At 46.8% G+C, this 25,018-nt stretch overlaps 3 protein-coding genes across 5 annotated transcripts; 1 reads left to right on the top strand and 2 right to left on the bottom strand.

Moving 5' to 3' along the window:
- On the bottom strand, positions 1-12,608 carry DHX33 (DEAH-box helicase 33). Its single transcript, XM_074160571.1, is given in 12 exon segments — positions 1-2,324; positions 3,086-3,172; positions 4,068-4,271; positions 4,834-4,961; positions 5,546-5,634; positions 6,065-6,224; positions 6,603-6,714; positions 7,440-7,625; positions 8,421-8,591; positions 9,342-9,569; positions 10,279-10,439; positions 12,314-12,608. Coding segments are annotated over 12 exon segments (2,130 nt in total). The 3' UTR covers positions 1-2,015.
- A 739-nt stretch (positions 12,609-13,347) lies between these two features.
- DERL2 (derlin 2) lies at positions 13,348-19,737 on the bottom strand. Of its 3 annotated transcripts, none has more exons than XM_074160593.1 (7): positions 19,633-19,737; positions 19,093-19,158; positions 18,743-18,816; positions 18,244-18,337; positions 17,511-17,706; positions 16,857-16,947; positions 13,348-14,845 (listed from the first exon to the last, which is right to left on the bottom strand). In XM_074160593.1, the coding sequence occupies exons 1-7, from the start codon at positions 19,723-19,725 to the stop codon at positions 14,740-14,742; spliced, it is 720 nt and encodes a 239-aa protein (XP_074016694.1). In that variant the 5' UTR covers positions 19,726-19,737; the 3' UTR covers positions 13,348-14,739. The 3 variants fall into 3 exon arrangements, with proteins under 3 accessions (XP_074016694.1, XP_074016695.1, XP_074016696.1); XM_074160594.1 differs by having other exon boundaries at positions 13,377-14,845; positions 19,636-19,725; XM_074160595.1 differs by lacking the exons at positions 13,348-14,845; positions 17,511-17,706; positions 18,244-18,337; positions 18,743-18,816 and having other exon boundaries at positions 16,915-16,947.
- Positions 19,738-20,183: 446 nt separating this feature from the next.
- On the top strand, positions 20,184-20,816 carry MIS12 (MIS12 kinetochore complex component). Its single transcript, XM_074160829.1, has one exon. The coding sequence runs from the start codon at positions 20,184-20,186 to the stop codon at positions 20,814-20,816; it is 633 nt and encodes a 210-aa protein (XP_074016930.1).
- The last annotated feature ends 4,202 nt before the right edge of the window (positions 20,817-25,018 follow it).

Genomic DNA, 25,018 nt, shown 5'->3' with positions numbered 1-25,018 from the left:
CAAACCACCAAAGAACAATATCGCAAAGAGGCACGACAAAGGGATGTGTGTCCATTTCCACTGCACCCCTGCAGCCACTGAGTGTCTCCCTTCCTAGGAACTGCCTGAGAGATGAGACCCTTCCAGGTACCTACCTACGTACGCTCTTTGGGAGACAGCGATTTGCAGACCAGCACAAGTGACATTCCAGTTAAAAATAAGAAACAAAGAACGAAAGAGGTATTTTCCTCAGTTTTCAAAGAGAAAACCAAGGTAAAGCCAATACTGGAGCCCGAAGACGAGGCGTGTGACAATGTGCTGTGTCACCGTGATGCGTGTAACCAGAAAGGACAAAAGCAGCTCGTCCCCACCGATCACAAGCAGAGCCAGCAGCTCTCCCCGAGCCAACAGCCAGTGTGACCGCACCCCTGAGCGGCCCTATCCATATGCCATATATTTTTAGTAAAAGTTGCTGTTTGAAGGATACAAGGACTAAACACCACCATCCCTTCCCAGCCCATGTAAACTAACCCTGCTGTATCACACAACAACACTGCGTGTGCAGAACAGCTTCCTCGACCTTCAGCCACCTGACCTGCTTCAGCTCATCCAAAAATCTGTATAAATTACTACATTACGTCAACAGACTCTGTTGAAATGGGAAGTTACCTCTCCCAGAGAGGTTATTTTAGAAGTAAATTAGGATATCATTTAAAAACAACTCACATTTTTTCCCCCCTACCAACACACAGTGATAATGGAATAAATCCACTTTCCTTCACATTCAAGAACAAGTTTTCCCTTTGGAGTGGCACTAGTTTCTTAATTCCAGTATTTAAAAGGACAATTAAGTTTGGTATTGCCACTTTTCTCCAACAGGGAAAAAAAGAGATAGGTAGATGCCAAGGGAGTATGGAAGAAAAAAACAAATAACAGATGGTATATAACTGGTATATATATATATATACACCATATATATGGTATATAACAGATGGTATATAACTAGTAGTAGGTCTGTGGTTCTTGACAGTGTCAAGGTCCAAACTTCTAATGGAAAATCAAAGTATAACTGGGACAGGGTTGGGGGAGGCAGAAGGGGGAAGAAGCACTGGTGTCAGAGCAGAAGATCCAAACATTTGATCAATCAAGGACCTTTAAAAGAAGTCCAATCTCTAATCCACATTTTCATTTTGTAAGGCTTCCTCAAGCTGGCCTGATTAGCCGTTGTGGAGGGTGTGCCAGTTCCAAAGCCAGAAGCGCACGGGCAAGAGTCAGAAAAGCCAGAAGTATCCGCTGAGGAACAACATGCTCTAACAGCGAAAGGGTGACCAGAGATGATGCCAAAGATGCCACAGGCAGCTGGACATCTCCAAGAAACCACTGCTAGCCCCTGAGGCTTAGACACAATCAGTGAAGACCTTGTCCGAGCAGATGTTCCCATCACTGGCCTTTGCATGGTCCCAAATAAGACGGTGAACATGACATGCAGGCAGAATAACGTTTGATGAGGTAAAAGACAGTAGCACCTCCCTTCTAGAAACAGTAAAAAAAGGCATTTTTTTCACCTGTATGTAGACATTTAAAACTTTTTTCTCCTTTTTTCCCCCCCAATAAAACCTGGAAAGGATACAAGCACAATCATCAAAAAATACCAAGTCTGCTCAGAAGAGCTCTTAGGATTTCGTTTCCTCATATACAAATCTGTTAAACTTCAGGAAGTTTTAAAAACTGGAATCTGACACCAGCTCCCCTTTTCCCCCCGCAGTATAGATTTATCACACACACATACACACGCGCACAGAGTACATACTACCGTCCTCTTTTACAGACTAACTGTTAAAAAACGGGATGATTGTTCTAAGCCATGGAGACTTGTGAGGTCTGGCTCTCATGGAGAGGCCATTTTCCTCTAAGGTTTTTACCTGATTTGTGAGGCAAAGCTCTACTGCTCCCGTACGTTCATTACAAAACAAAAAAAATAAGTCTTTTAGGGTGAGCCTAAAAACCCCGGACCTGTCGATTCCAGACCCAGAGGGTCAGTTCTTGGCCGTTCGGAGCTTCCTGCGGAAATAGTCAGGCGCCGCATCGTAGAGCCAGTCGGCATCCACCACGCACAGGTCTCGCATGTAGCACTTGTTGGTGTGAAGCAGCCCGTTGTAGACCACGCAGGCCGGTTTGCAGTGGAAAAGCACGGAGGAAGGGTGGATGGCCACCGACTGGTGAGTGTCCACGGTGCTGTAGGTGCCGTCTGGCTGCAGCTCGGCCGCGTTCATGAAGAGGCTGTGAGCCAGGCAGCGGCGGATGTTTCCCGTGTCTGAGCGGGAGGACTCGATTGGCATCGATAGCTGTGCAGCGGCGAGAGACACAAGAGTAAGCGCAAGCGTGTATGTGCGCCCTCGTGGGGAAACACAGCCCCATTTTAGTGGGCTTCCAAGCTCAGGTGATAAGTGTCAGAAATCCTGGGGATTATAAAATGAATCTTGGGAAATATAAAAGGACAGCTAGAAAATCAGCTCAAGTAGATGTTTAGCTTAATCCAGGCTAATAGCAAAGAAACGATGAGCCGCAAAATGGATCCAGTCTCTCCTGGGAGTGAGTTTTAGGCCAACCAGCATTTGCAGCGGGACAGGGGTGCCGAACGGTGGCTCCCGTGTCACGTACAGACAGCAGGCAATCCAGCAGCAGCTCCCACACTGCACCTTCCGCTCTGTGACCAGCAGAACAGCGCTGATGGGAAAGCTGCTGTTAAATTAATGCCCGACTCCATGAAGAAGCCAGCCAGCACGGGCTGCTGGGGCTGACGGCACTCAACGGCACACACAGCACAGTCACATCTACACTAGGGCAGCCAAATCCCTGAGGAAAAACCGTCCTCTACCTGAGAAGCCTTCCTAGAGCTCCCCTTCTCGCTTCACCTCTCCTCAACCTACCGAGATTTTGGGATGCAGCTGCAGAGTCGGGAGTTTTACCTGACTATTCATGGGAGACTGAAAACAAACCCACATTTTCTCACCCCTAGGACTTGTTGCACAGTGAAATCAGTTTGGGGACAAACAGAAAAATGCAAACAGGTGGAACAGAGAAATACAGTATGGCAACGAGTTACCTTTACACAAATGTCCCTGAGCTGAGCTCTGACGTCTGAAACAAGCATCATGTTCCTGCCGTTGACAAAGTTCTCTTTGCACCATTCCTGCAACAGAGACGTCAGGAGTTAGAAGGGGCTCTTTCTTCACCCAAGAAGCACAACAGTCTTTGGATACCATGGAAAGCAGAATCCTCCAAACACACAATCTTTCTCAGAGAAAAGGTGCTAGCCCATTTCCTTGTCGTATTTCTACCCCTGATTACTCCCCTTTGTCTACATTCCCTCCCACAGTGCCAAGAAATGGCATGCTGTTGTTCTCTTCCCACTCAGAATTGCCCTGCAAGGTCACCGAGTGCTGCGAAACAGCACTTGCTATCCCACAGGTGGTGAAAACAAATGACGTGCAGAATGACAGATGCTGCAAGGGATGGGGTACAGGACTCTACAGATCTACAAATCAAACTGAGGAGTTTATAGGGTAGGATAAATCAAAATCTGCTTGTAAATATGCTCAGTGTTTTTGCAATGAATCCTGCCAAACAGCAAGTCTCAACACTCTCCCACTCCCTCCTGTTTCCAGCTGGAACCAGAGAAGGAAGAGCCCTGGCTCTGATTACAGAACCGGCCTCACGAAACTTTTGATAACCAGTTCTGCTACAGCTTTCTGGGGGATCCTTCGGCACTGGAACAGCTTTCTCCAATTACCCAAGTGTAAAGGATGAGTAAGTCCTCGCTTCTCATTCCTTTGGAAGGATGCATATTGCACCAACTGCGAACAATGCAGAGAGCACTCTGCTGTGTGCCAAAAAAGCTCCTCACCACCCTGGAGGTGTTCAAGACCAGGCTGGACAGGACTTTGGGCAACCTGGTCTAGTGGAGGTGACTCTGTCCACGGCAGGGGGTTGGAACTAGATTATCTTTAGGGTCCTTTCCAGCCTAAATCCTTCTACAATTCAGCTCAGACAGCTCAGACAGCACTGGCATCCTCAGAGCATCCTACCTTGTTGCCACTGACATTCCTGAAGGCCCTGTAGACATTGAGCAGGGTAAGATGATCTCCCTCGCTGGAGATGAATTTCTTCCTGACGGATTGGACTTCATCCCGCCGTGCAGGGGGGTTGTAGAGGACACTGTCCACTGATAACAGCGACACAATGGTCAGGATCTCTTCCGTACAGTGGAACTTGGGGGACAGGAGGATTGTCTGCAAATCACAGAACAAAACTAATTATATGTTGACCAAATCCACTTCAGATGGGCAGGCTTTTCTGCTCGCCAGCAGCCCAGGAACTTTACCAAGCATTGTTTAAGGCAATTTCATAAACATTTGGGGCTAGAGACAACTGTAAATCCTCTTACAGACTCACCAAGCAACTATCATGTTCTTTCCTGAGATTGGCCAATTCATATGCAGTACAAACATAGCGACTAACATCAACTACAGCATCAGACACTTCATGAATCTGCTACAGTGCTACCAGCAAACCTGGAAACTGCAAGGGAATTAGCCTTGTTTCACCTTCAGAAGTTCCAGAGGAAAGAAATTCTCTTTAAAAAAGTCTCCCTGAATTAAAAAACAAATGACAAGCAAATCAGCACAGCTGCTGGAAATAAATCTGTGCTTCATTAACATACTGCAAATGTACCAGTACAACTGCAGTTGCCCCAAATTCCAGATCTTGTCTAAGAAGTTCGAAAGACAAATGCCAATGGTACTAGGAAGAGCTCGTGAAACAAAAATTAGCTAATTTTTCTGTAGTTTTTACTTTAGAGAACTTTGGTTCCAGTGGAAAGGTTGACATCTTCCTTCCCAGGGGTGTTAGGACAAGCTGATCTTCCTTTCGTTCCACAGCTCCCAGCAGCTCCAGCTGCTCAATGGCTGCTTGAATAGCATCTGTCAAAACAAGAAGGTTCAGGCTGTGAGGCCCCTGGCTGACACTGGCAGGGATGTGAAGGATCAGCTGGTACCATCACTACATCTTCCCCTGGCCAGAGGGACAAGTACTTTCTGTTTAGAGAAATCAGTGCCCCAAACTCTGGTTTATCCTCCTCTATCCCATAGAACAATCATCTTTTTCAATTCAAGTAGCAAAACCAGAGGCAAAACTAAAGCTGCCATCTTTAGCTTTGAGCAGAAGCCACGTGAGATTCTCTATGGCTTTCCTTGGCAGGTAAGGCCCACCTTCATGTTCTTTATGACTCAAAACTGCTCCCTGCTCTGCTCGGAAGCTGGACTCCCCAGCTCTCTGCCCTAACCATGGCTGCTCTGACGAGGCTGAGCAAAAGCAACGAGCAGTAAATGAATCTGAGACTTCTGAACCAGGAGGAGAAGATGCAGCAGAGAGAGACAGCTCCCCTTTCACAGGCCTGACCTCCCATACTCCACCTTCTCCAAATGGCCTGAAGACATTACTTCTAAGCAAATCCTCGGTGACTCATTTGTCAATTTTTTCCAAGGCTGCCCTTGTGACTACTTACCAGGAGACGGTTTGGACATGAAGTCAAAGGTGAGCACATTGGGAACTCTCAGGGCCAGGAGCTGAAGCATCACGCTGGCCAGGTTACACCTGCACAGGCAGAAAAAAAAAACAATTGAGATTGCTTTTTTTTTTTTCCCTTTTCTTCTTTTTTCTTTTCTCTTATTTGCCTATAAGCTGAGACTGAGTCCTCAGATTTGTGCTGCAGCTTGGCAGGGACTAGTCCAGCACTGGCCAGTGAAGCCTGACTCCCTAAAACGCAAAAGGCGAGTCCAAGATTTGGAGGAAAGTGAAGAGAACTATTGCCCATGTGTGTTTGGAAACTCGAAGCCCAAATGCCCACCCTGAGCAAACGCTTCCTAGTTTTTCTGTTCAGTCTCTAGAATTCACTTTTCTTAGAAGTCAACCAGTCACTCCCTAGATCCAGTTTTGCTGTTCAGTTCTTTATACAGATCCATCTGTAACGGTATATGAAAGAGTTGTGGCAAGAAGTGTGATGGCATCAGGGTTCTTTTCTCACCTCTGTATCTCAGGTATTGTCATTTTGTCAAACTTCTCAAACTCATCCTCTGTGTAGAGCCGGTAACAGATCCCACTGTCCTCTCGCCCTGCTCTCCCTGTTCGTTGCCAAGCCTGGGCTTTCGACACCCGCTGGACTGCCAACACTTCCAGACCAATTTCTGTGTATGGAAAAGCATCGCTTCAGTCAATGTCTGCGTAACACACAGCTTTGAAAAACATCACTTTGTAAGATTAACAACAAAAAACATCCCAGGGTCTGCCACCCAAAGAGTGCTCAGATTTCACTCGGTTTAGCACCCTCAAGCAAAGGTAATTATCCTGTGCTCTGTCCATGAAGAGAGGATTCATTTGACAGATACTTACCCCTGTAATGCAAAAAAAACCAAAACCAACCCAAAATCCCACACCTAAAACCTACGACATTAATTTAGGCAGTGCAGAGGGTGTCCTAAATCAGCTCTCAGTGGGGCTTATTGCCTCAAATAACTTCTACAAAATCGAAAACAATCTCTGCATCATTCCTTAGAATTCCTCACCAGGGCTATACTTCTTTGCTTTGACCATGCCTGTGTCCACAACGTATTTTATTCCCGCAATGGTGATGGAGGTTTCTGCGATGTTGGTGGAGAGGATCACTTTGCGACAGCCCTGGAAGGAAGAGCAAACCAAAGCCAGTCAAAAGCCATTTTAGATCAGCTGCAACAAAAAAATGCTATTACTTTTGGCCAGCATGGGCCAAGCCCACATATTGCAGCATGCTCTGACCACATCCCGTGCTCACTATTGCCAGCTCTCGTAAATTAAGATAATCTCTAGTTCCTAATCAGTTTCTAAAACATGTGCTTACTCTTCTTGCAACAAAATACACCACCCAGGACAGCTGTTATCAATATGTCTTTAAACCATTTTGATTTCATTTCTGGCACAAGGAAAAGATTTGAATGCTTATTTATCTGCTGAATAAGTACAAAAAGGCCCGAGGCAGCACAATTTCCTTTCGTTATGGCCCTGACAAATATGCCCAGGTTTTTAGGTTTCTTAGTATTTGGCTGGCCCTGAAACTGCTTTCTTTGCATTTGTGTGATATGGACATGAATTTCCTATGAAATGTGGCAAATTTCAACTACTCCGCCCTTTTCACTCCCCCTAATCCTTCCTTCTTTTTACGATCCCGATGACTTATCTGTTTGTACGATCCTACTTGCATCAACTTATATCACACTGGAACCATTCACCCTAAAGTCAGTAGACAGTGGAGACTATTACTTACTACCAGTACAGACCATTTTAACCCCTTAAATTCCATATTTCTTCCAAACATTCATGCAAGCAAACAAACCGACTCATCTTGTTTACCCATCATATTGCCACACCTTGGGGGCAGCCTGAAAGACACGGAGCTGTTGGGAGTAGGGCAGAGAAGCATAGAGAGGCATCACCGTCATCTGTGGGCAGCCATCGGGGAGATGCTTGGCAATGTCTCGACAGGTTTTGGTCATTGCTTCGATTTCTTCCTGACCAGTCAGAAACACCAGGATGTCCTGAGAAGAGGGTGCTTCCTGGAGCCAGAGGAAAAAGCAAGCGAGAAGTTAAGATGGTTTGGATAGGGAAGGAGAACTGAGATTGAAATGAGATGTTGCCCTGACAGCAAGTCAGCAAAGCAAGTAAGGAAGAAAGAAAAGGCACACGTGTGGTGCAAGCAGCCTGACGTTCCCAATGGATTCACCAGAGGTGAAGAGTAAACTCCATTTTGCAGGATTGAGTCTTAACAGGATGGAGGAACCATTTAAGGTCACGTCAATCGCATTAAATAACTGTTCAGGACAAGTGAGGGAACCAGCAAGCACCCAGGTACAAGCCAGCAAACCCGGGTGAGAAGAACATTTAGGTATTAGGTATGAATTGACATCAGAGAGCTTTGCTTAGCAACTTCTTTTCAACTCCAGCCTTGATGTACAAGTCCCACAATCCTATCAACTGCAGCATTTTCAAAGCATTTTATGTGGGTAATAAACAGTTTTATTAAATGATTTATAGCTTAACTATCTGGCAGTTTCACATTCAAGCATTTAGTCACAAAATGTCTATAAACTGTTATTTTAATAGATCCCTACTTGCTCCGCGGTTACACTTTGTCAGTAAATTAGAACAATCTCCACGCTGCTGTCATCTTCTCTTGAGCCAATCCAACTCACTAACCCGGCACATTCCCAAACTATCCTGGAGGATGCAGTGCAGCATCTCAGGGACATCTCTGACTTGGCAGCATCAAGCTCAAGCCACATCTTCTGTGAGCACCCCCAGCCAACAATCTATGGCCCTGGGGAGGCACAAACCTGAGGAGACCACCGTACCTGGTGGATTTGGAAGACTGACACCAGCGCTGCTTGGAGGTAATCGCTCTGAGGCTGCTTGGTGTAAAAGATCTGAATGGGATGTTGCCGGCCTTCTAAATAGAGAACAGGAGCTCCATTGAAGTACTGGGAGAACTGGTCAACATCCATTGTAGCTGACATGACGATCACCTTCAATGTGAGTATAAGATGGGTTAGCACTGCAGTTTAGACACTTACCACTCAGAACCAGCCAAAAGCCAGCCTCCCAAGACCAAGATATGTGCTTAGAACAGCGAAAAGCACACGGAGTTTGGGACAGGAGAGTGATCTTTCCCTGTTAAAGCCATCACCTTTGGTATCACACAAGCATAATGTGTTGGTAAGATAACACGAGCAAAGACGTGTTAAAATTATCTTCTGACAGTTAATAAACAGACCTGAGTCCCCACAAAAGTAGGCTGCACAAAGGTCTTGACTGCTAGGACTCTACCAGTCCCCTCCATGCCCTCCCCATCAAAACCAACATGCTCTCACACACTTCCTCATGCACTCACATAAACTCTTGTGCACCTGACACACATGGGCTCCCCAGTGTGAGCATGTCATACAGCTGCCACATCAGACAGAGTGCTCCTGTACCCAGGGTGCCCTCAGCAAGAGTAGCAAAGCCCCCCCAGACAACGTGTCTACTCTACAGCTCACATCCAAGTGGCTCTTAAAAAAAAAAAGGCAACATGGGTTTGACCAGAAACCTTGTTCAGATATGTTATACCGAGCCCACACATTGCAAGTTCTATTCAGATTCAAAGGGGCTTTTTAGGAACAGGAAAACAGTCAGGGCTGAAATTTCAAACACTTTGGCAAACCCCAGGAGGTACTCAAAGCGCTTAAGGCCCAAGCCTCATCCCTGCCCCTCGCTGCCATCCTAGGTGCACATACCTTTAGTGGCAGTTTGCCCAATTCCTTTCGCTTCTTTTGTGCAGCTTTCACCACTCCAAAGAGTACATCCGTATGGATTGTCCTCTCATGGGCTTCATCCAGGATGACAATGCTGTACTTCCGCAGCATGGGGTCCCCGATAGCTTCACGAAGCAGCATCCCATCTGTTAAAAACTTGATTCTGGTTTCATCAGATGTGAGATCGTCGAAGCGTACAGTATAGCCAACCTATGGGAGTGATCATTACAGAAAGTACAAGCACATAGTTACTTTGATTTCTCGTGGCCGTTGTACCACAAAGAAGGACTGCAAAGCACCCTGGTCACTGCATCGCACAGAGCCAACCAGGACTCCAAGCAGACTTCGGAAAGCATAACGGTGTATTTGCAGACTGTGAGCAGTCAGTCTTGTAAATCTAATAACCCACCCAAAGGATGCTCTCAACATTGTATCCCAGTTGGCTTTTTCCCAACTAGAAGTTCATCACAAACGTTCCATCTTTCCTTTCCTTCCTCTCCTGCTAGAAACTACCCCACGGTCTCTGAAGACTTTATATAGAGAAAGTCTTTCTCCTCCACTTTTCTCCCAGAGATTCACAGACCCGCACACATTAAGCACTCTGCTCTCCTTGACAGTGACTTTTGATACACGAAGCAACGTGTATCAAAGAGAACGCGGTATTTTTTGTTTTATTCACTAACCAGTATTTTTTTCAAATGGAGGAACACAGATAATAATCAAGAAGTAAAATACCACTGCGAGAGAGTCAAACATATCCTCCCACCCCGAGCCACAGAAGCAGGTAAAAAGCCAATTTTTCCACTCAGGCATATTATTAAATCCTGTGTCTGTTTATCTGACCCATTAAGCCCTGACACAGTCCCACTGGCACTGCAGTACTAAACCGACTCCCTAAAGACTTTGTAAAGCAACCTACCAGTTTCCCCAGCTCTGTCTTCTTTTCATCCGAGACCCTGGTGGCTAAGGATATAGCTGCTACTCTGCGGGGCTGGGTCACAGCAATGATGCCTTGGCGGCCAATTCCTGCTTCGTAAAGGTACTGAGGGATCTGAGTGGTCTTCCCCGAGCCCGTTTCTCCTAAAGAACATCAAAGGAATAGAGTTTTTCCCTTTTGTAGCATCTTCAAATGAAAGGTCCCAAGTCATTTTTTTTTTTTATGTTAACTTTTAATCCTATTTCTGGATGAGGAGGCTGAAGGACAGGAAGAGGTTGGACAGCTTGCCCAAAGTCACACTGTAAATCAGCAGCAGGCCACAGCCAGAACCCAATGCCTTGGCTCTAGTCTCTAGACCACTCCTCAACAAAACGCCTTTCACCCAGGTTCTCTCCAGCCACACTCTGGTTTAGAAACATATTCCAGTCTGTCCGGATATGAAGCTGTGCGACACAGCCAACATAAGAAGATAATCGTGCAGAGCAAGGAATAGACACTGATTCGGTTTCATGCATATATTTACACTACACACTAGGAAGTTTCAAACAAGAGCTGTAAGCAAATTAAAGCAAAGCTTTTGTCACAACAGCAAGTAGCAAGTTATGGTTTGAGACTCTCTTAGAGGAGCAGTCAGGGCACGAGCAAGTCCTCTGCACCTTCCTGAAATCAGAGACAGTCCCTTCAGGCTCAGGAAAATGTCTTCTCCACCCATACAGCGCTAACTCACAACATGACAAACACCACCCCATTTCTACTCAGGTGTATTTCCAACACAAACTCTGTGTGGTCTACACAGATGGCCTCTACCAAAGAGGGCAATCAGCAAAAGCAGAGAGACAGCTACCATCAGTGCTTACTGCAGCATCGGCAACAAAAAGGGCGACTTACTGGGCAGAGTATAAAGCAGCACAAATCTGTGCTTAGAGGCACTGCAAGTGAAACTGTCTCAAAGCACAACGTGCAGGGAAGAGCAGAGAACGTTTTCAACATCACTGTCGTCTTCCTGCACGTTTTAGTACAGCTTAAAACACATCTGTGACTCAAATCAGACCCCCTTCAGCTTCCTACTAGCCTGTTACAAGAATTGCTTTACGTGAAAGAGTGCGAGGCTCTGGAAAACAGAGCCCTGTACTCTCAATCCTTGCAAGACAGCAAGGGCACGGAGCACGCTGGGGAGGGAGGTGAGAACCGACAAGAGACAGAGGAATAAGTGTGAGAGATTTAGAAGGATCACCACCAAGCAGAGAGGAATCGGAAAGCCAAATTGTAAGCACCTCAGCTGCAGACTGGAAATAGCATAAGTGAGCTTTTTAGCTCACTCCACAGCTGCAAAATTTTAAGTGGCGTATTGTAGAGTATATTTAGCAAGTAATAATGACAATCACGGGATTATACAGAGCAGAGGAGATAAACACAGTCATGTCTATCAGTTACCATGACTAATTTTTTTTTTTCAAGAGTTCATTTATAGGAACGAAATACAATGCATTTTTCATTTAATTTCAAGAAACACTGAGTCTTTAGACTTCCAGCTGCATGTCTTCAGCTCTGAAAATAAGACACAAAGCTTATTAGCCTGGACTCAAAGAAACCATAACAAAATTAGTCAATATCCCTGAAAATGTCTCTGAAAGGACGTTTTTTTGAAAAGTGGGGGTTCGCCACTTGGCTTGTAAGTTGAAGGTACTCCATGTGGACGGTGAAACAGAAAGGAGGGCGAAGTATTTTTGCCTTCTCCATAAAAATTAAGTCACCAGCTGCCTTAACCAACGCTCAACAATAAAAACATGGCCAATTTACCACATTTCAGATTTTTGCCCAGACCCTTTCCGTGCAGCTTCTCACGGGCCGCGCCATTCACGCACCCGGCCGGACCAGCCCAAACCCCGCGCTGGGGACACCCGCTGCCCTTCTCGGGACGCCGACAGCCACCTCGCCGCCGCCGAGCCCCGGGGCTGTGGCGCTGAGGGAACCCCCTGCCGGTGCCGCCGCGGCCTACCCGGTTCCCGGCACTCACCGATGAGGACGGCGTTCTCCAGGCCGCGGAGCTGGCTCAGCAGTGGCCCCCGCGCCTGGAAGATGGGTAGGCCGCGTCGCTGCGAGTCGGCGGTCGGCGGGTGCCGGCGCGGCGGGGGGGAGGCGGGCAGCATGGCGGGGAGCGCGGCCTTCAGCCGCTTGGCCGGGGGCGCCCCGTCGCCCTGCGGCATCGCCCCGCCGCCGCGCCTCAGGCAGCGCGTCGCCCGGGAGACGGCTCGCGCCCCGCCGTGGCGTCAGCGTGCTGCCCACGTGAGCAGCCGCACGGAGCGGGGCATGATGGGAGGTGTAGTCCAGGGGCCTTGTGGGCGCCATTTGCAGGGCATCGGTGACCCCCTCCCGCTTAGCTGGGATACCCACGGGAGCGAAACTCCAGCTAAAACGGGCAGAGTCGAATTATTTTCAGGGAATAATCTCGGAGAGGCAGCTTTGAGGGTGACATCATTCCAATTTATGATCGATCCCTGTCACCACACAGGGCTGAGGATGCACCCTCCGAAGAGGGCTGTGGTATCTAACACACTTCTCTGTGGGACAGGCAGCCTGAGAACACTCTCAAAGGCAATTAAAGGCCAAGTTAAGCAGTAATCTGACAGCAAAAGTCAATTTTGTCCCAGGGTACAAGTAATCAACGGTCCCGAGTTCCTTCCACAGGGACAGCAGGGTGTCACTCTGTGCAGAGGAGGGTACGGCTCTCAATGTCCCACCGCAGAGGGAGGACGCGTGCCATGAAAGCAGCTGCGGAAGAGCAAGGATGGACAAGCTGCCGTACCAACGCATGACTTGGAAGAGGAGGTCACCCTCGGGACGGGGCACATCGCCGTCCCCACCCCAGGGTTTGTCCCAGCCCCCGTCCCCATCCCTCAGCTTCATCCAGAACGTCCCACCAGCAAACTACGAAGAGGCTCTTCAACGCTGAACTAAAAAAAAAATGTTTTGATCCAATTCCTGTCTCAAAATCTACCCTGAAGCAACACTGCCCAGAACATTTTTAATACTCCCAGAGAGCAAGATTTAAAGTCTTTTGGGGAAAAAAAAATAATATAAATCTCCCTTAAGTTTTTATTATCTTTTAACAGATAAAATCCAGATACAAATGGACTCACCAATTTGGTTTATCAGAATCTAACACGCTGCTTGTGGACAAAGCGTTTCCCCACGCAATCCCAACACATTCATCTCCTGCACTACAAACAAGTTAAAAACCTGTAGCGTTTTTAAGAACAGCAAAATCTGAGACTAAGCAAGATGATCACATGTGCGTGAAGGGCGAGCCTATCCTCCCAAATTTGGGAGGAAGACAATAGTTTCAACAATACCTAGTTTTATCTATCATGATACAACACTGTGCTCTGAACTCCTCATGTAGATATTTATAATCAACATAACTTCAAGCTAAACCCCACTCAGTGTCACCGACCTGCGCTGGACACAGTCCTCCCCCAACAAAAGTCAGACACATACCAGAAACTCAACATCTTGAGCACACATTAAAGCTGTCTCTTCAAGGACTGGCTTTTTCCAACCTCTGTCTTTTCACCAACTGCCTCAAGACTGTAGGATTATACAAAAAGATTAACAAAAAAGGATCCACACGACATTTTATTCAACTCATCGTCTGAGATATTTGAGCAGTTCCGACTCCAGCCAAGTTTTCCTCCCTAGTGCTCCAAAGTCATTTAATGCCTGTTAGAAGTGTGCATGTGTGTGTGGGGCTGGATTTTGTAGAATTGCCTTTTCAAACAAACCAGGAACCTGCTGATGTGAACACACAGTCTTTGGGGGGAAAAAAAGCCATCAAATTTTCAGCCTTCAAGTGTATTCACACAGAGGCCCAACTGGCAGAACGCAAAGCTCGCGTTATGCTGCAGGGTGTATTTCTTAAGATTCAAACCAGACTGGAGTCTACAGCATCTCAGATTAAAAAAAACCTCTTTTGCCACTGAAATAGGGAGTTACACTTTCAACCATCTTGTAGCTGTTTTATCCAAGAATAAAAAAAATGAGTTAAAACCCCAAAAGTTGTTTCTGTCCCCTGTAAAGTTTCCCATATAGTTTCCTGTATCAAATAACTTGAAAAAAATGAAAAATGCTTTAGAAATCTCTTTAAACAAGTACTCATGGTCTTGTTAACTGAAGTTGACAGGAAATCATTTCCAGTTTCAGTTTTTTTGGCTCCACTGGATTAGTACTTTCATTACCAGCACAACAAATTCCCTGACTGGGAAAGACACTGGTAGCCTGGAAGTGTTGTGGATCAGACTGTTGTTTCATAAAGTGCTTGTATTCAAAACCATAGAGCCGTCAAAAAGCGTCCTTTCTGCCATGGGGAATGAGAGACTCCCCAGGATGGAACTTTATTCAGGTCAGTCTCTCCCAGTTGTCGCTGGGTTTTGGCACAGACAAGGATTAGCCTCCAAGGCGCTGACCTTCTCCCCACGCAAATCCTCCTGGTCGTTCTTCTGGCAAGGGATTGTAATTAGGGTCATCCTCTGGTGTATCAAATATTGCTTTCCTGGAAAACAGAAATTTGGTTTCTTTTATCTTTAGAATACATGTTTCACAATAAGACCAAGATGGCTCAAATTCTACACGTTTACAGCCCCCTCTCTCAGAAGCAGCCTACCAAAGCAGCCGTGATTTATCTCCAACTCACACGCGGGTATAATTAGAAGCCACTTAGAAGAAGGTCTAGAATTATGTGCCTAAATCAACTGAGATTGACAAGATTCAGCTGAAAGTTAAAATTCCACCTCCAGCATAAGGCAGAGTTTCACACAGCCAGCACGGTCTCCCAGGACAGGATAAGGGAGCAAAGCATGAATGGGATATTGAAGAGCTTTTGGCATCTTGAGAAGGGGACAAAGTAAGAGTCTAACACAGGCATTTGTTATTATACATAATAAATATATAATACAGACATATATTACTATCTCAGTCTCACAGGCAGGATGCAGGCACTGACAGGCAGTCTTGAAATCCACAGAAGAGCCTGCATTTGGGACATTAGAGGCTTGGGTTTCTTATCTATTACAAAAATCATGTTTAGTCTAGTAGCTTATTTTGCCTCTCTCACAACTAGTTTTTAAAGGTTCTCTCTCTGTAGATTTGTTTATCCAGAAACAAAAGTGGAGCACATTCTTTGAAATAAACAAACTAAAAAACCCCATTACAGACTGCATACAAACAATCATTATATACAAAATATCTTAAAAGTAAAGTGTATTTAACAAGACAGTTCTTAGAATAGCTAAAGCGATTACTTCACTCAGAGTGACAGGCCTGACTTTCAGAGAAGTTCTCAGAACAGGAAAAAAGAAATTACCAGGGATATTAGAGGATTACAGTTAAGACATCAAAGAAAATTAAACTATCTGGGGAAAAAAATTTCCACAATTCTAGACCCAGGTAAGAATCAGAAGCAGCCTTCTGCACACAGACATCTGAAAGGTTTTAAATGGCAGCCTGAAGAGAGGCTCACACCTCTTCCACAGAGGAAGAGAGTTACTGAGACAGCACAAGCTGCTCCAACAGCCTTGGGATTCCTCCTGCATCCCCTGGGAAAATGGGAAATTGCAAATATTACGTATTGCACGTGTCGTCAGACACCTGATTTCTCCAAAGTGCATTTATATGAAGGTAGCTCTCGCCAGAAACAGCCTTCAGCTGCTAAGGCCAAGTCAGATCAGCACAGGCCCACAGAAGCACCCAGCGCAGCTGCTCTGGGACAGCTGTTCTTCAGCCATCAGCTGTACAATTACTTGCTGAAGACAAACCCTATACTGAACAAAAATAAACCATCCATGTAAGTGGATGTGTCCAATCAAACAGGAATGACCTATAAGTTAAACTAAGCACGGGTCTGAATATGACATTTTAATTACCCAGGCTTCTGGAGTCCAGTTCAAACCAAAAAAAAAAAAAAAAAAAAAGAGAATCAATTCAGCTCTAGACAATTCTAAGAGTCTGACAGAGCTCAACTTCCAGTGTCTCAACTGCCCTATGGTTTAGGCAAACTGCTCTCCCCCAGGCTGCTGGGCAGCCCTCTGCGCAAGAGGGAACTGAGTAGGAATAGCCCCACTCAATAGTACAGACACCAAAACCTTTTGCCAAAGTTGTGAAATAGAGAATGATTTATAGATGAAAAAAATACTAGCTATATTTATGCCTCAGTCACCCTGTTCACACACGGCAGGACTCTTCTTACTCTTCACACCTCAGTATCTTTGGTGCCACCAACAGGTGAAACGCAGTTAGCAAAGACTAAAAAGTGTTACCAAAGAAATCAAGGGTTACAAGACGCCTTTAGCCTTTCTCCGCAACAAGTTAGTTCCCATTTACACACCTGTAAGGCCTCCCTCCTTTGTTTGGCAACACAAGACTTAATTAAAAGAGCAAGTACAGACACACCACAGCTCTGCCTCAAACTTTCCAAGTCACCAGGAGTTGATGTGACTGAATTATAAACAGTTTTCCATGCAAGCACTTTTTCTGCATCCGTTCCAAATCAAGACACCGATACTTACAGGACAGATGGTGTTCTCAGAAGCCTTCTACCACCGGGCTGATTGGGAAAGACATCCTCTAAGAAAAAATATATATGCCCAACGGCAATGCCTGGTACATAAAGAAAAGTCAAATGGTGATTTTCAATACTTCTCCTTTACCACTTTCAAATGCTTCAGTAGAGTTTTCAGGGGAAAAAAAAACCCAACAAAACCAACCACAAAACCACACATTGATTCTTTCAAAGAAAATCTAAGAAATACAAAAAACAACGAAGCACATTGATATCAGATGAGAAGCTTAACTTACGCCACAAGACATTAATACAAGGAAAACTGCTTGTCATTATGAAACATACTGATGTTATGGCTTCACTACCATTGATAAAAATAGTAATAAAAACTATTTTACTTCAATAGTCTAATGCCCACAACCAAATTATACACCTAGGCTGACTCCAAGTAATAAAAAGCCAAAGCATCATCTTTCCATCCTTGTTATAGTACAAAATACGCTACAGTGTTTAGAAAGCAAGAAAAGCCTGGTATAAATATAGCACCATTATATGAGATTTACTAAGTAAGAGGCATTTAGCACTTTGGTTTTTCCACATTTTTTTGTTTCACATAAAACACAAGCAGGAACAAATCTTTGTGATTCTTGCAATTCCTTACCCAGGAGATCCACAATGATGGAGTTCCCCAAAAGCAGTGAAAAGCCCATCAATACCCAGGGTAGAAATGGGGCTTGAAAGATGAGAAGGCCAAAAAAGTTCATCCGGACATAGGGATTCCTGCGGCTCCACACATACACCAGCATTATTGTGAATGCCTGACCCAAGAAAACCAAGTTCACAAACAGGCCAAAAACCTGCGATGGGCAGTTAAAGAAAACAGTTCACCCAGTAATTGCTGTGAGATCAAGCTTGAGAAGAATTTCACAGCTTAACCTGTAATCCCGTGTTTTCCATATAACTACTAACTCTGTTTTCCCAGGTTCAAGTCAATCAAACCTACCGTCACTCAAATTCAACACCCATAGCAGGATTCAGGGTTCCTGCAGCATGAACAATCTCTTTAAAGTATAATTTAGCATGAAATCACTGAAGCACCAGCATTTCTCTTAAACAACTTGAGCATGATTACACACCTGAGCGGTCCCCTCTTATCTCCTAATCTCATTTCCATAATCCTGTCAAGCAGTAAAAAGCCTGAAAGATCAGTCCGGTATTTAATAGCAACTGTCACAAAGCATTCAAACCTAACAAATATTCTTATCCCTCGCACTACAAACAAAATATATTATCATCTAAGGATTAAGACAAAAGTAACATCCTGGTTTCAGTTCTCATTCACGTATCTTCAGCTTTACTAAAGCAGATGGGAATTAAAAAAAAAAAAAGGATACAGTCATTAAAAGTCCTCCAAAAAGGAACATAAATACAAAATCTGCCGTCCGACCTCGAAAAGAGCCTTCTTCAAGCATTCGGCAGTAACGATATCTGAAGTTGCGGGTCAGGAAAATTTGATTGCAAATGAGTTTAAAGAGAGATCCAAGCAGAAAAGGATTAATTATACATGAGCTTAGACGCAAGTTTTAGACCAATTACACCCAGGAGAAAAATGTTACTTGGAATTTTCTCCCGTATGTCAGAAGCAGCCTGAAGGATCAGGCTTGTACAACAAAGTCTTAACATGACAAAAATAAAAGGCAAAATTCTCAACAACTTATGAAGGAGATCCTGTTGACATCCATTCCCGACACCAGTGAAACCGGCATCATTAAACTCCCAGGAACTTCACGGTGGAGCAGAACTGAACCTTTGCCTATAGGCACGCACAGCAACATGCCTGTACTCTGGAGCTCTGCCTTCCAAGGGAAAAAAAACAAACTTGATGAAGGATACAAAAAGATCATGTTAAATAAAAAATTAAAGCCAACTGGTCCAAAGAATAAGTAGTTTGTGATTAACCTCCATACCTGGAAATAAGACAAATACAAGGATTTTAAACATGAGAACTTATTTTTATTGTCTAAACATAAAAGTAACAGTATAACTGAAACATCTTTTACAGTCAATGAATCCAAGACCTAAGCTAAGACACTGTGATCTGCACTCCAGCTTCAATAGCTTTTTTAAGATATAATTTCAACATGAAAAGTCATAGTCACTTGCAACACTCCATTCTGAGAAGACAAGCACTTCCAAACCCAACCGTTTACTTAAAAACCTCCCATACTTTAGAAAACACTTACTTGAAAGTGTTTAAATATTAGTTCAGGGTTGAAATACAGCTGGAAGGGCGTGATTAGTTCTAATTGCTGAAAAATAAGAGAACATTTGCTGAAATCAACACACTAACAAAAAGCGATATACACCCAAATAAGTAATCCCCTTTCTCTGTCAAAAAGAGCACAAGACGACTTCAGTCACCAAGCTTTCTAGCAAAACCCAGCCTCGATAACCTCCTCAGCCCCCCTCAGGTTGTTATCATTTATTTGTGCTTTACTCCTCTCCAGGTCTCACGGCCGCTCCGAAGGCCCTGAGGGAGAAGAGACCCGGCCCGGGGGCGGAGTAGGTGTCCCAGGTAACCCCCTCCCGCGGCCCCCAAGCCCACTCCTCTCCCCAGCCCGCCGGCACGGCTCCAACAGCCCTCACACCCCCTTCCCGGCCACCCTCCGCCGGCTCCATCAGGGGGCGGGCGGCCGCCCAGGACCAGCCCCACCGCCCACGGGCCGGGCCCTCAGCGGGGCCGGCGGGAGCGCGGCCAGCAGTGCCGGGGCGACCCCACTCACCACGGCGGCGGTGGTGAGGACGCAGGCCGTGGTGTAGGCCCGCGTCACAGGCGGCACCTGCAGGTACTCCTGCCGGAAGGTCTGGTACGCCATCTTAGCGCTCCCCCCCCCACGCCGCTTCCGCTTCCGCCGCGCGTCTGCGCCTGCGCGCACCGCCAGCCGCCGGCGGAGCCAATCGGCGCCGGCTCCTCGCTTTGCCCGTCCCCCCGAGGGCTGGCGCGGTTGGTGATTGGGCGGCCTGTTGACCCTCGCGGCCGCTGATTGGTTGCCGGCGGGGCTGCCCTCCTGAGGGAATTCGAACGAGGCGGGAAGCGGTGGCGGAGCGGAGGGGCGGCGGCTCAGCACCGGTACCGGCCTCGGTCACGGCTCTGGAGCGGCAGGAACGGCCCCGGTGCTCCGGGTAACAGCGGGAGAGGCCGCGGCTGCGCTGAGCGTCCTGTGGGAACCAGCTTCTCCTCAGCCCCGAGCTCGGCCCTCCCGCTTGCAGCCAGGCCCGCCGCCCCGGGGCCTGCGGTTCGCTCTCCTTTCCTTACCGGCCGTCGTCCGCCGCCATGTCGGTCAATCCCATGGCCTACGAAGCGCAGTTCTTCGGCTTCACCCCCCAGACGTGCATGCTGCGCGTCTACATCGCCTTCCAGGACTACCTCTTCGAAATGATGCTGGTGGTGGAGAGCGTGATCCTGAAGAAGCTGGATGGGTTCCCCGGCTGTAAAATCAGCCCCAGCCAAATCCGGAAAAGCACGGAGAAATTCCTTCTCTTCATGAAGGAGCACTTTGACAAGCTCTTCAGTAAAATGGAAGAAGTGCTGCTGCAGCTGGTATTAAACATCCCTGAGAATGTGCTCCTTCCCGAGGACAAGGTCCATGAGCAGTATCCCTACACCAAAGAACAGTTCCAGGCGCTTCAGGACGAGATCCAGCAGCTGCAGCAGCAGTACAGGGCCGAGGCCTCCGCTGGGCAGGCGCTGCGAGCGGAGCTGGAAGAACAGGACGCTGTTCGGGCCGAGCTTGAGAAGATTTTGCAGTGGTTTGATGGGCTCGACAATATCTGTAGGGAGCACGGGACCAGCAACTTCAAAGAAAGCTTTGCATTCTTGACGCAGAACTCTAAGAAACTGCAAGATGTGCTGAAAGATGTTGAAAAGAAAAGCAACAAAATAAAGAAGCATGATCAGTTATTGTAATGGAAATGCTGACAAGACAACAGAAATCATTTAGACAGCTTGCTTAAGATGATTGGGGCATATCTTTCCAGAAGTGCCTCCCCTAATCCCTTACTCCTCCAACCCTGCCAGGGTCCAGACTGAAAGATGCTGAGCTGTGTCAGTTTGCACCTATTTAACACCTCCCCAGGGAAGCAGGGAGAGGAAAAAGCCTTGTTTTTCTGTGAAATGTAACTCTGAAAATGGTGATTGGGAATAAATTTTGGGTTGAATAACCTCTGCGCCTTAGGAGCATTACCTCTGAACACGGCACAGCATTTCTTTATTTTGATTACTTAAAAAGAAACAATCAACCTGTAAGAATGTCTAATTAGAGTTTCCAGACTGGTACCCGTTCAGAGTCGACGTTTTTGGACGTGGGGACTTTGTACCAGTTTCCCGAAGGAGCGGATTTGCACCAGCAGCATCTTCTTACGGCTGAGGTGCCCTTCTTTTAAAAGCCAAGAGCTAGGAACTCCTTAAAGAAGAGTGAGACAGTGACGCCGTTGTCAAGGTTCTGATGAGAAATAGATCTGTTTGCATCCAATACTGAATTTCAACCTCATTTCTGAAATTTCGGGGCTTCTTAGCATTCCCCAGACGTTGTGAAGAGGCAGCTTGTGTGGCCTTGAAGCCAGGACAAGCTGCTCCGCAGACGGAAGATACAGAAGCCACGGCAGGAAATGAGCAACTCGATCACTTTGTCTTACTTTAGCTTATGTTGCTTTATCTACATCTTGTTTGTTTTCACTTTTGTTGTCCAATGTCCTTTTTCTACTAAATAGCAAAGTTCATTTTATTCATGGTTAGTCAGATTTTCCTGTAAAAAATGGTGAGAAGACTGATATGCTCAGGTTCTCTGAAATCACTTAACCTTATTCTGTCTGTACTCAATTCAAAGTACGTTACACTCTGCGTGCGGTTTTCTGTTGGCCTCGGTGGGTTTGGAATCTGCTGCACGGACGTAGCCTGAAATATTAATACTAATTTTGACTTTACTGGTATCTGAAAGACATTAAACTTGTGAATAAGTTAGAAGTTACTGCCATAAAATAATAAAAAAGTATTAAGAGCATAAAATACACTTTTCAATTCTTTCTTCCCCGACTTGTGAAGGCTTCGTACAGAACTGGCTCGGCAAGAGCGGTGTCTTCAGCCGTACGTTGCCTCGAGGTGTGGCCGGAGACCTGTGAGACTCGGTGGCCACTGGTGGAGGAAATGAGTTTCCAATGTCCAGCTCCAGCTTTCTGGAGTCCGGGCGGAGGCCAGAACTCACAGGAGGAAAAAATAGGGAATGGGGTAAAAATTAACGTGTTTGTTCAGAAAACAACTTAGTGAGTTAAAACTTACCTAGTGTTCTCCAACCTGAAGTTTGAAGAGCAGGAAAATGTGATTAATCCAGTGTCCACTGTAGATAGTTTTACCAAAAAGGTGCATTGTCATTTTGTAGCATCGGTTTTGTTGCAGAAAAGCAGCCACGAGACTTTGAACTGAATGCAAATACGTAGCTATTGTTTCATTTCCTGCTAAATTGGAAAGAAGAGCATTTGAAGAATCCGCTGAGAGACGAAGGTGGTAACTCCAACCCCAGGAGCCCGGGAAGGGTTCCACAAGGGAGTCACAAGCACCGGTTTGACAAAGCGGGGACGAAACAATCGATCGTCGCCTGTTCGGGGCACGGTTCAGCGTAACGTCTGTCCAGAGCTCGTGCTGTCACCATACGGTCATTGAAGTCCTCAAAATTGTCGGTGGCGTGTATTAGAAATCAACGCTATAAATAGGTATCGGAAATCAATGAATACATCAATAATACGAACAGGTAAGAGCCGCTTACAGCCCGCAGAGGTTCTCAGCAGGAGATGGGTTACACTGAGCTCGCTCCTTAGGCTTCTCCTCAGCCAGGATTAAATGCTGTCGGGCTGATGACAAGCCCGTTTGTTTGAAATGTGTAACATATGGAGACGAGCAGGTCTGTGAAGGAAAAAAAAGGGACTTCGCCGTGACCCCTCTGGAGGGGCTTCTTAAATTCCACCACCATTCAAACCCTGCGACCTAATTTCTCCTCTTCGTTTTTGTTCCTAAAATTGATTTAAAGAATAAAGGTCTCCAGCTGCAGGGTGGGGTGGGATACACGGAGAAGGGCGATGCCACATATAATCCTTCCCAAAGGGTAATAAAAAGTCTCACCAGGAGACGCAGGGTTTTTCAGCAACGTGTGGCAGCACGAAATTGAACAATTATTTTATGAGAGGGAATAATGCTTTTATTTTTTTTATTTTTTTTTTAAATGCTTACCTATGAACTGCAAATAAGCATTAAAAGTCTTTTTTTAAGAACATTTTCAATAAACTGGTGGATGAAATGGCTATCCATGGCGGGTTTAGCGGAGGGGTTTGACACCCACGGGCTCTCACCTTACCCGATGCCAACCCAACCGTACGGAACTGAACACGCTGTCACAGCGCAATTAGCGCTAACGAAGCGAAACCCCGGAGCCCCATCAGCGAGCCCAGGGCAGGAGCCCCCCCTGCATCCCCCCCCAAGATGCCTGCAGTGCCACCGTGGCCGGGCTGCGCCGCCGTCCCGGGGATACCGGCGGCAGAGGGCACTAGGAGACCGGCCAGGGCTCCGCCGGAGGAAGGGGCTGGTTTGGTTTTCCCCTTCCCCGCACTTTCCCACGCACCAAGAGCTGCCAATGTCTCCTCAGATAAATCAGTTTTACCCTTAATGAGAAGGGGACACTTTTCTTCGGGAATTACACGCTGTGAGAAACCTCACGCGTCTCTGCCCAAACCCGGATCGGGACGTACCGAGTCCGTACACCCTAATGCTTTATTTACCTTTAAAGAGGACTTACTCTTATTTTCCCTCATTTTCCCTCAGACCTGTGCTTTCTCCTCTCCCCCAGGCAGCTTGTGCGGGGCCAAGGTCCTCTCCAGTGCTCCCCCCCCGTGAGCTGGGAGCCGGTACTGGGTGTGATGGTTGTACTGGGATTCACCCAGGCGTTGCTTTAGCAGCACAACACAGCGATAGGCGGAAATCACAACAGGCAACGATGGCAAAGTCCCCTGTAACGGCAAATGGGTAAATATCTCTAATAAGTAAATCTGACATTAAGCACCCAGCCCTGGGGGTGTGAGTGTCTGTGGGTAACTGGGGCAGGGCCGCCCCCACACTGGCCTCGCACCCTCCTGCTCCCCAAAATGACACCCTGCCACGTGCGCACCCATCCTTCGAGCCACCCCAACCAAATATTTTAAAAGAAATTATTTCCTGGTGCCCCGGAGAATGGTGTGGGAGATGCCTTTGACCTCCAGGCTGAGAATCACAGAACGATATGGGGTTGGAAGGGACCTCCGGAGATCACCCAGTCCAACGCCCCTGCCAGAGCAGGTCCACCCAGAGCAGGTTGCACAGGAACGTGTCCAGGTGGGTTTTGAAAGTCTCCAGAGGCAGAGACTCCACCACCTCTCTGGGCAGCCTGTTCCAGTGTTCAATGAGATACTTCATGTAAAAAAAAAGGTAAAAAATATAACCAGCTGGTACAAAATGTTACCAAAAGCCTTTTTTAGGAGGGGGAAACAGCCTTGCTGAAGTGAGCTGGGTCCAGTAAACACCCCGCAGCAGAGCTGAGGCTGAAGGGGAGTGAAGCCACCGCTTTTCTTACCGGGATAACACAGACTCCTGGTCCAGAGATGCGTGGGAGCCCTGAGGCTCATCAGGGTGAGGGACGTCCCAGCAGTCGGATATGCCAGCAGGATGGGGAAACTCTTCGAGCCCCGCTGCGGGTACCGGGAACACCAGGTTTTCAGCAAAACTCACCCCAGGGAACAAAAAGCCCTCGGTGGCTGCGGGGAGGACGTGCCGCTGGATTTGCAGCCCCCACACACGGAGAGAGGGTCGGCAGCGGGGAAGGAGCCGGCACCGTGTCCCAGGGGTGGTGGTGTCCCCAAAGTGCCCTGCAAACGCACAGGGGTTCAGCTCCCAATGCAAGGGGAAAAAAAGACAAATAAAATTAAGCAATTTTTTTTTTTTTGGCAGCTTTCTCAGTCAATTTGAGCACTCGGGGTCAGGCGACGCAGCCCTCCTCGACGTATACCCTGATGACGGTGTAATTAGCAGACGTTAATAAACCCCCACCTGGCAAAATGCCAGCCTTGGGCCGGAGGGTTACCATATGCCTC

Source organism: Numenius arquata, chromosome 18, assembly GCF_964106895.1.
Source record: "Numenius arquata chromosome 18, bNumArq3.hap1.1, whole genome shotgun sequence".
NCBI lineage: Eukaryota > Metazoa > Chordata > Aves > Charadriiformes > Scolopacidae > Numenius > Numenius arquata.
The sequence above is the reverse complement of the archived record's forward strand: the minus strand, read 5'-3'. Positions and strand labels throughout refer to the sequence as shown.

What these genes read in the sequence shown, in the direction of transcription:
- DERL2 (XM_074160593.1), bottom strand. Translation starts at nt 19,725, where the DNA reads ATGGCGTACCAGACCTTCCGGCAGGAGTACCTGCAGGTGCCGCCTGTG. An exon ending in TTATTTAACATGATCTTTTT is followed by an intron (nt 18,338 to 18,742) that starts GTATCCTTCATC and finishes CCGCAACTTCAG; the next exon opens with ATATCGTTACTGCCGAATGC. An exon ending in TTGGAGGACTTTTAATGACT is followed by an intron (nt 17,707 to 18,243) that starts GTATCCTTTTTT and finishes TGCCCATCGCAG; the next exon opens with GTTTTTGGCCTGTTTGTGAA.
- MIS12 (XM_074160829.1), top strand. Translation starts at nt 20,184, where the DNA reads ATGTCGGTCAATCCCATGGCCTACGAAGCGCAGTTCTTCGGCTTCACC.